This window comes from Colobus angolensis, unplaced genomic scaffold (genome assembly GCF_000951035.1).
Source record: "Colobus angolensis palliatus isolate OR3802 unplaced genomic scaffold, Cang.pa_1.0 Scaffold116, whole genome shotgun sequence".
NCBI classification, from domain to species: domain Eukaryota; kingdom Metazoa; phylum Chordata; class Mammalia; order Primates; family Cercopithecidae; genus Colobus; species Colobus angolensis.
Genome location: NW_012112697.1, coordinates 5,773,119 through 5,785,707, shown reverse-complemented (window position 1 = coordinate 5,785,707; position 12,589 = coordinate 5,773,119). Strand labels below are relative to the sequence as shown.

General features: G+C 52.9%; 1 protein-coding gene across 1 annotated transcript in view; it reads right to left on the bottom strand.

Annotated features, from left to right (window-relative positions):
• Positions 1-9,234, bottom strand: part of ST3GAL2 (ST3 beta-galactoside alpha-2,3-sialyltransferase 2) — a 27,074-nt gene extending 17,840 nt beyond the window's left edge. The window contains exons 1-3 of the mRNA XM_011962457.1: positions 8,835-9,234; positions 5,970-7,321; positions 2,587-2,780 (exon numbers count right to left, since the gene is read on the bottom strand). Of these exons, the coding sequence (XP_011817847.1) occupies positions 2,587-2,780; positions 5,970-6,308 (533 nt within the window). The 5' untranslated portion in view covers positions 6,309-7,321; positions 8,835-9,234. The remainder of the gene's footprint in view (positions 1-2,586; positions 2,781-5,969; positions 7,322-8,834) is intronic.
• Between the last annotated feature and the right edge of the window lie 3,355 nt (positions 9,235-12,589).

The window sequence follows — 12,589 nt, the reverse complement described above, 5'->3', positions numbered from 1 at the left end:
AAAAAAAAAAAAAAAAAGAAGTATTCAGACCAGGGCGCAAATGGGGTGTGTACTCCCTGGTTAGGACCTGGTGTTGGCTGCCTAGTCCCCTTCACTCCTGCATATATCTGTGGCACGCCTCCTGTCTAGAGGGCACTGTACTCGGAGTTGTGGATGGATCTGCAGGCCAACTGAGGCAAGACCAGCTTAACTGGACTTGAAGTGGTCCACAGGGCTCAGAGGACAAAGAGGAGGAGGGAATGGCAGCGAAGTGGCCGGGGCACAGGTGGATCAGGCCATTATCTTGCTGTAACTCAGCTCAGCCCTCCAGTGGGTCTTGCTTCCAGGACCATTGGTTCCAAACCTGGATATGCGTACAATTGGAGTCACCCCCAGTGCCATCTGTTGTTTTTGTTTTTGAGATAGGGTCTTGCTCTGTTGCCCAGTCTAGAGTGCCATCACAGCTCACCACAGCCTCAAACTCTTGGGCTCAAATGATCCTCCTGCCTTAGCCTCCCGAGTAGCTAGGACTACAGGCTCACACCAGCAAGCCCAGCTTATCCACTGCCAGCCAGTTCCTTAGACCAGCAGATGGCCAATTACTACCCGGGTCACCCCTTCCAGAAAGTGATTCTGGGGTCCACTCTATACCACCCCACTTCCTTACCTGGCCCCAGGGAGGAAGCATCTATAAATCTTTTTTTTTTTTTTTTGAGACAGAGTTTCTCTCTTGTTGCCCAGGCTGGAGCGCAATGGCGTGATCTTGGCTCACTACAACCTCCACCTCCTGGGTTCAGACGATTCTCCTGCCTCAGCCTCCTGAGTAGCTGGGATTATAGTTATGTACCACCATGCCCAGCTAATTTTTGTATTTTTAGTAGAGACGGGATTTCACCATGTTGGCCAGGCTGGTCTTGAACTCCTAACCTCAGGTGATCTGTCTGCCTCGGCCTCCCAAAATGCTGGGATTACAGGCGTGAGCCACTGCACCCAGCCTTATACATTTCTTTCTGCAGCCCTGCCTGACAGTACCGGCCAGGAAACTTAGGAGCCAGTCCTTTTGGGCCTGCAGGGCTTCCACCCAGGAGCTTCCTGACCATCACGTAGGTGCCTGCCCAGCTCAAACTTGATGCAGGTGCTTCAGGCAGCTGAGAGCACTGTCCTGGGCTTTCCGAGTGCCCAGAGCTGCATGGAAGTGACAAATGCCTCAATTCCCAACCTGGCCATGGTGTCTGGGAAGAGGAGAGACCCCCCCAAGACCAGTTCCCATCCCATCTCTCTCCCACTGGCGTATCAGCAGTTGGAGGATATGGATACCCTCAGGTGGTTCCAGGGTCCTGGACAGGGTCCAGTCCATCCTGTTCACCCTCCCACGTGTACCATTTCCCAACATGAGGAAGGTCTTACATGGAATGCTGAATGCCTCCGAGACATATTGCTGCCTTTGTGTTGCTATGGAGACAGTAACAGTTTCTAAGACAAAGCCCTTCCTTCTGCCTCCTGGGAAACCTGGTTTTTCTGCAATGTTCATCCTAAGAGGTGAGTGAAAACTGGGCATTGGTAGGATCTCGGTTCTTCAGGCTCTTCCTCTGTCAAGGAGTTGGGTAGAAGGATCCCCACTGTGGCGTTTCTTGTCCCCAGCCAAGTCAAGGGGGGACGTCAGAAAACACAGGCTCTGCAGCAGAGCAAGCAGCCCATGTTCAGGTCATAAGCCTGCCCCCGTTCTCTGTTCATGACCAAGCCTTCACTGCAGAGTCTCGGTCAGGACTGAACGCCCTCCCAACTCTTCTCCCCTCCTCACGGCGGGGAATAGACGTCTTGGGAATGAATGAATCCCAGAGTAAATACCAAACAGCTCCTTTTAGCACCCACGACATCTGCCTTCCGTGCGTCTGCCAGAGAAAATCACCTGCTGCTGAGAAGCAGGATGCTAGCTGGGCTTGGGGCCCTCACTCCTTGCTCAGCTGCTGAGGGGATGAGGAGGACAGGGCTGGCTTCTGATGGGAATTTTTGTTTTTGAGACAGTGTCTCAGTCTATTGCCCAGGCTGGAGTGAACTGGTACAATCATAGCTCACTGTAGCCTCGAACTCCTGGGTTCAAGCAATCCTCCTGCCTCAGCCACCCTAGTAGATGGGAATACAAACACATGCCACAATGCCCAGCTAATCTTTAAAAATTTTTTGCAGACACAGGGTTTCGCCATGTTACCTAGGCTGGTCTCTAACTCCTGGGGCTCAAGCGATCCTCCCACCTCAGCCTCTCAAAGCACTGGAATTATAGGCAAGAGCCACCGTGCCCGGCCTCTGGTAGGATTTTTTACCAAACGTCAGCCAGGAATCTAATGTCAGCTGTTTCCAGAGGAATTCAGAGCACTGGAAACAGAGTGCAGGCCTCAAGCAAAGCTTAGATTTGGGATTCTGGCTCTCCATCCACCCCAAACAGGCAAAGGAGAGAGCTCCAAGCCTGCTATGAAAGACGCTGGGAGGCAGGGCCCTACAGCACACTGGTAACTGGCAGCATGCACTCTGCCAGACAAGGCAGAGGAGAGCAGTCCCCCTCCTGGAGACCCCGTCCTGGGCCCACCCTTGGGCTCCGCAGGGGCTCACCTCATGATGAAGTTGTGTCCATCCACATCCCGCCCATAGCCAGAGCCCCGCAGGTTGCCGGAGTTCCCCACCACAGCACAGCGCCGACACTGGTGGGGGTCCCGGAAGCGGTAGGGGTTCTCGCCGGGCACTATTTGGAACAGCTTCTCCAGTACCTCGTTGGTGTTGTGTGATTTGAACTGGGGCTGCAGCATCTATGGAAGGGAGGGGAAGACGGGAAATGAGGAAGGGGAGAGGTGTGTGAAGAAGGAGGGGCCCCATCCTCCCCTCCTCTGCTCTCACTCTCCAGTGCCTGGGCACAGGCCTCTTTCTCCAGGGCTCTGCCAGGGAACAGGGGTTCTTTCCTCTGTGCAGTGAGGGTCTCTCCCTCTCTCAACGACAGCGAAGTCCCCAGTTGTGAGTGAGTCTCAACGTCCAGAGATTGGGTGCCCTGCTAGTCACGGGTGGCTCTGATGCACTAGAAGGGGCTCTGGATCAAGGTGCCTTTCACACATTCTCTGGGAACCTGCAGGCCTGGGCCACGGAACAGCGCAGCCTCCTTCAGGGGCTCCTTCCTGGTCAGCCTACAGGGGGCGCCCTCAGCACTCAGGTTGAGGACTGGAGTTGCAGAAGCCGCGTCTAGGGCAACAGTCCAGCCACTCCCTGAGACCCCACCCAGGGAAGGGCAGAGAGGCTGATAATTCTTTCAGAGCCAGAATGGCTGGAATAGAACTGGTGTCCTAGTGTCCCCTCCTACCAGCGAGACCTGTACCAACCAGCTGGTGGTCAAAGACCATGAAACGAGGCAGCACCAATCAGATGCTTACGGGCCCAGCAGGTACCACACAGGAGTAACATGGTAGGTAAGGTCCACACCCAACAGATCTGAGCCCCAGCAAAGAAGGGCAACTTCAGCCAGTTGTTGCCACGTGGGATCATGAGCCCAGAAGGGCCAAAGTTTCCCATTTTTCAAGAGACAATGAAAGTAAGGATTTCATATGAAATAAGAAAAATGAAATCCTGATTTTTCTTTTTTTTGAGATAGAGTTTCACTCGTTGCCCAGGCTAGAGTGCAATGGCACGATCTTGGCTCACCACAACCTCCGCATCCCAGATTCAAGCGGTTCTCCTGCCTCAGCCTCCTGAGTAGCTGGAATTACAGGCATGCGCCACCACACCCAGCTAATTTTGTATTTTTACTAGACACGGGATTTCTTCATGTTGGTCAGGCTGGTCTCGAACTCCCGAACTCAGGTGATCCACCTGCCTTGGCCTCCCAAGGTGTGGGATTACTTTTACTCAAAAGTGTTGGAATTATTTTTACTCAAAAAAAAACACCCACATAAAAATAAAATCAAACATTCTGTGGATGGAGCCATAACTCGATGGGTTTGTGGGTGAGCAGGGCCTGCTCAGGGGGGATGGGAGATTGATCTGTAGGGAGAGACTGACTCTGAGATGAGAATTCCTATATAAAAATTAGCCAGGTGTGGTGGTGCGCGCCTATAGTCCCAGCTACTCTGAAGCTGAGGTAGGAGGATCGCTTGAGCCTGGGGGGGGTCAAGGATGCAGTGAACCAAGACTGTGCCACTGCAAAGACGGTGATAACCTGTATCAAGAAAAAGCTGTCACAGTAAGAGCCCACAGGGCTCCTAGTGGCCCCAGCTCCGCAGACCCCGGTCCTCGGGCACTCTGATAGTCTGGGCTGGAAGGCACGTTCTATGGCATCGTTCTGATAAGCCTGATCACATGAGCTCATCCCTCACAGCTTGGGAGCCTGCAGGGGCTCAGTGCTGACATGGTTCCACCCATGACATGTGTGGCAACCAGATGGCCTGCAGAGCCTGGGGAGTGACACTCCAGAGCCTTGGGGCAAGGCAGAAGGAATTACAAGTAGCAGAAAAGTGATGACTGGAAAGACAGGGAGAACCCCCCAGCCCCACCCCTTCAAATCCCTTAGCCCCTGACAGTTCTTTACATTGCTTGTTTTTTTTTTAACTCTAGAATCAGGCAATACTTTATTTCATAAAATAGATTAAATCTTCCCTACACGGCTTTCTTTTCTTTTTTTTGAGACAGAATCTCACGTTGTTGCCCAGGCTGGAGTGCAATGGCATGATCTTGGCTCACCGCAACCTCTGCCTCCCAGGTTCAAGCGATTCTCCTGCCTCAGCCTCCTGAGTCGCTGGGATTACAGGCGCCTGCCACCATGCCTGGCTAATTTTTTTTTTAATTTTTAGTAGACGGGGTTTCAACATGTTGGTCAGGCTGGTCTCAAACTCCTGACCTCGTAATCCGCCCAGCTTGGGCTCCCAAAGTGCTGGGATTACAGGCACGAGCCACCGCGCCCGGCCTTCCCTACAAGGTTTTCTTACCCCAACCCAATAAAAAGTCTTCCAGCAATTGTAAAGAACCAAACAAGAAGCTCTGTTATAATGGTATTTACAATTATTTCGGCTGGGCATAGTGGCTCACACCTGTAATCCCAGCACTTTGGGAGGCTGAGGCGGGAGGATCATCTGAGGTCAGGAGTTTGAGACCAACCTGGCCAACATGGTGAAACCCCGTCTCTACTAAAAATACAAAAAAATTAGCTGAGGGTGGTGGCACACGCCTGTAATTCCAGCTACTAGGGAGGCTGAGGCAGGAGAATCACTTGAACCTGCAGGCAGAAGTTACAGTGAGCCGTCATGGCGCCACTGAACTCCAGCCTGGGCAACAGAATGAGAATCCATCTCAAAAAACAAACAAACAAATAAAAAACAATTATCATGAGTCAATGTTCATAAATTAGGATACTTAGTTTTAAAATCTGGATTTCTGGGTTTGCTTTAAAAAAAAAACCCAGCCGGGCGAGATGGCGGGCGCCTGTAGTCCCAGCTACTCAGGAGGCTAAGGCAGGAGAATGGCTTGAACCCGGGAGGCGGAGCTTGTAGTGAGCCGAGATCGCGCCACTGCACTCCAGCCTGGGTGACAGAGTGAGACTCCGTCTCAAAAAAAATAAAATAAAATAAAAAAATAAAAAAAATAAAAAATAAAAAAAAACCCACATCCAGCCTTGTGCAGCAATGACTGCTGGGGCCAGGGGGTGGCTGCCTTCTTCCTCTGGGGCAGGCCCCCCATGGCTGTACTCCTCACTCCCACCTGCTCCCTGCGTCTGTGCTGCCTGCCTGGTCCAGGAGGCATTTCTGGCCTATGCTCGGGTGCTACAGGCACTGGAAAATACTAGTCCACTCCATCAGGTCAATGCTCACTCTGCCCTTCAGCCATCTGTGATCCTATAATGGCTTGGTCAAACGGGCATTACACTTTGTCATGGCTCTGGGGGCCAGAAATCCAAGAGGGGGCCCTGAGTGGCTTGAAAACCGAGGGACAGATCCCTGGAAGGGGGCAGCAGCTCTTACCATCCACCACCTCTGGACATCCGGTGGAAGATCCATGTTCTCTCGGGTCCAGACGGGGGAAATGTTGCCATCAAAGTGGCTGTCAAACCAGTCGGAGGCGCCGGTGTCACCCATGCAGCGGCGACAGGCACAGCTCTTGCCCGAGAGCCCCTCCTTGCTGAGGCGCTGCAGGCTGGCATAGCCGGGCACCAGCTTCACCCGGTGTGTCCCACCCAGGGCCCCCGAGTCCAGGTAGGGCAGTGTGGCCATGCTGTGGTGCGAGTAGGTGAAGAGCAGGGACATGATAAACACCAGCAAGAAGGCCACGGAGAGGAACCACACCCGCAGGGAGCACTTCATGGTGCCAGCAGGCGGGTGGTGGTCACCGTGGCCACTCCTTTCCCAGCCCACTGAGGGGCCAGCCACAGCGTAGCCTGTCTATTCTGGCACCACATGCAAAGGGCATAGGGGCACGTGCTGCAGTAGGGGACAGTGGCAGGGGTCCCTTGCCACGCCCTCCCTCAATGTGGGGAGAACGCACGTTGGCAGGAGTGGCTGTCCTGTCCCTGAGTCAGGTGGGGCCCTTGCTTAGGGCTTCATCGGGTCTGTCACTAGCTGGGCCACAGAGGCTCTGCCTCTCCCGCCACCCTGGTGAGGGGGAGGTCAGTCCATCGCAGCCCTCTAGTCCCTTGGGATTGCTGGCTGCCAGCTCTAGGGGTCCCCCTCTTTGGTGGCTTGAAATAATCCAGTCTGGAGCAGTCGGGGTCCTTGTGGTTCATGAGCAGACAATGAGGCGGCCCCTCGTCCCCAGCAGTGGGGAAGCCCTAGAACTCCAATCACAACAGAGAGCACATGGGCTTCAGGAGACCTGGGTTCCATGCAAGTGTCCCACCTCGGCTGGTCCTCCTGGCCCAAAACCTCTGCCAGAGGAGGGAAGCCAGACCCCAGCCCTGAGAGGAGAAAAACAGGAAGGCTGTGAGTGTTGGAAAACTTCGTTGCAGAGATTGAGATCCTTTTCGTGGTAGGTCCTGCCCTACTGCTTCCCATATGAGGTGCTGGTCCCTTCTCCTCGTGGCCCCAGCCCCAGCTGCAGTTGCATAGGTCGCAAAGCTCCTACTGTGGCTGTGGGGTCCTCTGGCGTTGGGAACAGCTGCCGTTCAGCGGGGCACTGTGTCCAATACCATCTGGGTCAGGCGAGCGTGTGCTGAGCTCCCCACCAGGGCCCAGGTCTCCTTCCTGGTACTGCTGGCCCAGGTTCAGCAGCTGCTCTGCCCATCCCCGCTCCCCGGGGCCAGCTCGTCCTGCTGTTAGCTCGCAGTAATCCTGACAGGTTCCCTTTCACATGTCGGGTGACAGGCTACCGCAGCGTGACCCTAGAATGGCAGAGAGGAGAAATAACGTGCAGATGAATCGCACGGGCACCAGGCTTTGTCCCGGCACCAGGCTTTGTTCCAAGCCCACCCCAAGTCCCAGAGAGGACAAAGCTAGCAGCAGAGGAGATGCCCACTTAATCAGAGGGTGGACATGACCAAGGGCTCTGCCCTCTAGTTGTACAGATAGCATCACTCTGTGGGACTCTAGGGCCTGGAGGACTAGATTAACCCAGAGTTTTCACTTTTTTTTTTTTTTTTTTTTTGAGACAGAGTCTTGCTCTGTCGCCCAGGCTGGAGTGCAGTGGCTGGATCTCAGCTCACTGCAACCTCCGCCTCCCGGGTTCACGCCATTCTCCTGCCTCAGCCTCCCGAGTAGCTGGGACTACAGGCGCCGGCCACCTCGCCCGGCTAATTTTTTTTTGTATTTTTAGTAGAGACGGGGTTTCACCGTGTTCGCCAGGATGGTCTCGATCTCCTGACCTCGTGATCCGCCCGTCTCGGCCTCCCAAAGTGCTGGGATTACAGGCTTGAGCTACCGCGCCCGGCCGAGTTTTCACTTCTTAGCCAGAAGGTAAACAAGGAGTCAAGTGATTTTCCCTAAGCCACATGCTGGAAGTATCAGATTTAGAAGGTTCCTAGTCCAGCTATGTACAGTTAGTTTCAGGTGAAATGTCAGAGAAAACAGCCCAGAGAAGATCCCAGGGGACTATGGATGCTGACTGCCCCCACAGCACTCTTTGGAGCCTGTCAGTGCCTGCAGAGGCCTCTCCCAGTCAGAAGGGAGGGCTGGCCGGTCTCTGACCGCCCCTCTTCTCTCGACTGTGGATTATCGATGAGGCATTGCTGGGTCCACTCAGTGAACCATGAACAGTCCTGTCAGCTCTGACGTTGGGGGAGAACTTGGCTGTGTCAGGAGGTGTGAGTGCTGGGCTTGGTCCTGGCCCCAGACAGCCCTGAGGGCAGTTGCCTACATCCATATGTACATTATGGACAAAGTGAATGCCAGGGTCCCGGGTAGCGCTGACAGCCTAAGGCCCCATGCTGCCCTTGCAGTTAAGAACAGGGAGAAGAGGCCACTTGTAGGCAGTTTGGGTCTCAGCCATAAGGGAAGGAGCTCGGATCCATGCCAGGTGCGAGGGAATCACAGCAGGTGAGAGGAACGCTGAGAAGGGAACCCCTGAGCACTGGCTCTGTGCCGTGGGAATCCTGCAAAGCTGGCTGCCTCGTCTCTCCCCAAGTCCCCTCCAAATCCGCCTAGCGGCTCTGCTGACCTAGCCCCTGGGCCTCTCAGTGCAGCCCTGTTCCCAGTCCTTGCTGAAGTCTCCAGCCCACTTTTGGGGTTTCCTGGCTGATTCCAGCAGCTGCAGACAAGGCCTCTCAGGCTCTGTGTTCAAGAAACCTAGCTGCCCCTCCATTTGTGGCCACAAAGCCAGCAGGGAATGGAACGAGCATATTGCAATAAGGACATTATTCTGGGTGGGAAAATGATGTTCACAAAAGTAGAGGAACCTACCTAAGGTCACAACCTTGTGAGTGCAGGTGACTTTGGGATAGGTCAGGGCACAAAAAGGCTGTGGCCTCCCCAAACCACCCAGGGCTCAAGGGTGAGAGGGAAGGAGATGTGGAGTTGGCTTCTCAGGGTCGCAAGTGAAGCCCCGCCCACAGGCCTCACCAGGGCTCCTGGCTCTAATCCACTGAGACCCCAGCAGCACTGGCTCAAAGGTGCTTCTTCCAATGTTCTGCTGTACCCATTTAGCAGATCCCACTCTAGTCTGGCCTTGACTGAACAGACTGTAGACGGGAAGCCAGGTCTTTGTCTCCTCTCAGTCTCCCTCTGCCTGCTGCATGCTCAGCATCTAAGGAAAGAACTTGAGTTCTTTCAGGGTTCCGCTCCCAGCTTCCTGTGACCTGAGGAGAGCCGGTCATGAGGCAGGTGGCCCTGGAAGGCAGTGACTTTGCAGTTGATGGGAGCAAGAGGTCCTGCCTGGGGAGACCTGGTTTCTGGCTAGGCAGTCCTGCAGTGGCCACTGAAGGCAGGGGCTGGGCAAAGCTGGCACAAGAGGCTTCCAAAGGAAGCAACTCAGTCAGGGGTCATTAACTCCTTGGGAGGCTAGATCAACACAGGGGGCACCTGATGGAATTGCACTGCCTGTTGGGGAGAGCAAAATCCCTGGTTTTGACAACATGTCTGGAAAGAGCAGAGAAGTAGAGCATCTGGCAAAGGCCCTTGCTTTGGGAACCCCAGGTCCAGGTGTTACTGCAAACTTAGGCTGCTCAGCTTGCTGTGGTGAGAGCAAATGGAGCCATGGGGAGGAGCTAAAAAAAAAAATTCAGAGGCCCCCTGACACGCACTAAAAATCCCAAGTGACCTGGCACTGACTCTCTCACAGTTCATTTCTACCTGTGCCTCTCAGCTGCCCACTGCATCATGGGCTCCCTCCCCTTCACAGCTACTCAGATCATTCATGATAAGCCCATGCATACCTCGATATAAAGAGCTCGGAGAAGGCAGGCCCGGTGGCTCATGCCTGTAATCCCACCACGTTGGGAGACCGAGGCAGGTGGATCACCTGAGGTCAGGAGTTCAAGACCAGCCTAGCCAACATGGTGAAACCCCATCTCTACTAAAAATACAAAAACTCAGCCTGGCGTTGTGGTGGCCAACTATAACCCCAGCTACGCGGGAGGCTGAGGCAGGAGAATCACTTGAACCCAGGAGGCGGAGGCTGCAGTGAGCCGAGATCACACTATTGCACTCCAGCCTGGATGACAAGAGCAAAACCCTGTCTCAAAAAAAAAAAAAAAGGCCAGGCGTAGTGGCTTACGCCTGTAATTCTAGCACTTTTGGAGGCCGAGGCGGGTGGATCACCTGAGGTCGGGAGTTTGAGACCAGCCTGACCAACATGAAGAAATTCCATCTCTACTAAAAATACAAAATTAGCTGGGCATGGTGGCACATGCCTGTAATCCCAGCTACTCGGGAGGCTGAGGCAGGAGAATCGCTTGAACCCCAGAGGCAGAGATTGCGCCAATGCACTCCAGCCTGGGCAAAAAGAGCGAAACTCTGTCTCAAAAAAAAGAAGGGATAAATTGTGGTGCATTTTGTGCCATATAGTAAAACGAATGAACTCCAGTTTCAGACATTAACAGGGATGAATATGGCCAAAAAACTATTATATCGAGCAAAAATAGTAGTCATGGATAAATGATCACAGCATGAATCCATGAAAAGCTAAAAAATATGCAAAGCTAAGCAAGACATTGTTTATGCCTCTCTATAAAGATAATAGAGAAAATCAAGGAAACACCACAAAATTCAGGGAATTCCTCTGGAGGGGGAAGAGAGATAGATGAAATAAGGAGGGCTGAAGAGGCTTCAAGAGTACTGCGTACCTCGTAATGCAGGTGGTGGGTACAGAAGTATTTCTTTTTCTTTTGAGACAGAGTCTTGCTTTGTCACCAGGCTGGAGTGCAGTGGCATGATCTTGGCTCACTGCAGCCTCCACTTCCTAGGTTCAAACAATTCTCCTATCTCAGCCTCCTGAGTAGCTGGGATTACAGGCGTGTGCCACCACACCCAGCTAATTTTTTGTATTTTTAGTAGAGATGGGGTTTCACTATGTTGGCTAGGCTGGTCTCCAACTCCTGACCTCAGGTGATCCACCTGCCTTGGCCTCCCAAAGTGCTGGGATTACAGGCATGAGCCACTGCACCCGGCCATGGAGTATTTCTTATGTTTATTCTTTAAAGAGCACAAACACGATATACGCTACTTTGAGTCTATGATGCATTTCATGGTAAAAATCTAAAATGCTTTTAGGTTAAAACATGTTTTATTAAAGGACTACTCTGGCTGTTGCATAAGACCAGCAGGGAGACCAGAAAGGAACTGCTGCAATATCCCAGGTGGTGGAGGTGGTGAGAAATGGCTGGATGTACCCTGAAGGGCCTAACTAGTAGAGTAGTTGGCGGGTACAAGGAGGGGGCCCATGGGGAAGGGAAGAGGGGAGCAGGGTGGGAAGAGGAAGACAGGAATCAGGGAGACATGGAGGCTGTGGCCTGAGCAACCTGGTGGATGGGGGTGCCATTCACTATACAGAAAAGACAGAAAATTAATGGCTTTGCTGAGAAAAAAACAAAAGTTCTGGTTAAATTTAAAATGTCTTTTAGGCCGGATGTCGTGGCTCATGTCTGTAATCCCAACATTTTGGGAAGCCAAGGCGGGAAGATCACTTGAGGTCAGGAGTTTGAGACCAGCCTGGGCAATACAGCAAGACCCCATCTCTACAAAAAAAGTAAAAACACTGGGCATGGTGGCTCACGCCTGTAATCTCAGCACTTTGGGAGGCCGAGGCGGGCGGATCACGAGGTCTGGAGATTGAGACTTTCCTGGTCAGCATGGCAAAACCCCATCTCTACTAAAAATACAAAACATTAGCTGGGCGTGGTGGCGGGTGCCTTTAATCCCAGCTACTCGGGAGGCTGAGGCAGGAGAATTGCTTGAACCAGGGAGTCAGAGATTGTGTGAGCTGAGATTGCACCACTGCACTACGGCCTGGCAACAGAGTGACACTGCGTCTCAAGCAAACAAACAAACAAGTAAAAACATTAGCTGGGCATGGTAGCACGTGCCTGTAGTCCTAGCTACTCAGGAGGCTGAAGTGTAAGGATCACTTGAGCTCAGGAGTTCAAGGCTGCAATGAGCCATGATTATGCCATGGCACTTCAGGATGGGTGACAGAGTGATACCCCAACTCAAAAAAAAGAAAGTTTTTTAGACATTCACATGCAGATGGAAACAGGCAGTTGGACACACCTGTCTGAAGCTCATGGGTGAGGTCAGAGTTAGAGGGATATATTTGAGAGTCATCAGAGTACATACAGTTCATTCTTAAAACTATAGGACCAGAAGAAATCATCTAGGGAGGGTCTGCCACAAACAAGAGTAGGCGGCTGAGGACAGAGCCTGGGGCACTCTGCTGTCTAAAAGAGAAGCCAGGAAAGAAAAAGCCAGTGAGGTAGGAGGAAAAAACAGCCCTGCATCTGGGAAGCCAAGAGAAGAAAGTTTCGAGAATGAAGGAGGAATTAACAGTGTCAAGTGTTTGAAAAAGTAAGGTGAGGACTGAGAATTGACCACTGGATGGAGGGCAGTGGTGACCTTCACAATGACTGATCCAGGGGTATTGCAAGACTCAAGCACAGGAAAAGATGCTCAACGTCGGCCGGGCGCGGTGGCTCAAGCCTGTAATCCCAGCACTTTGGGAGGCC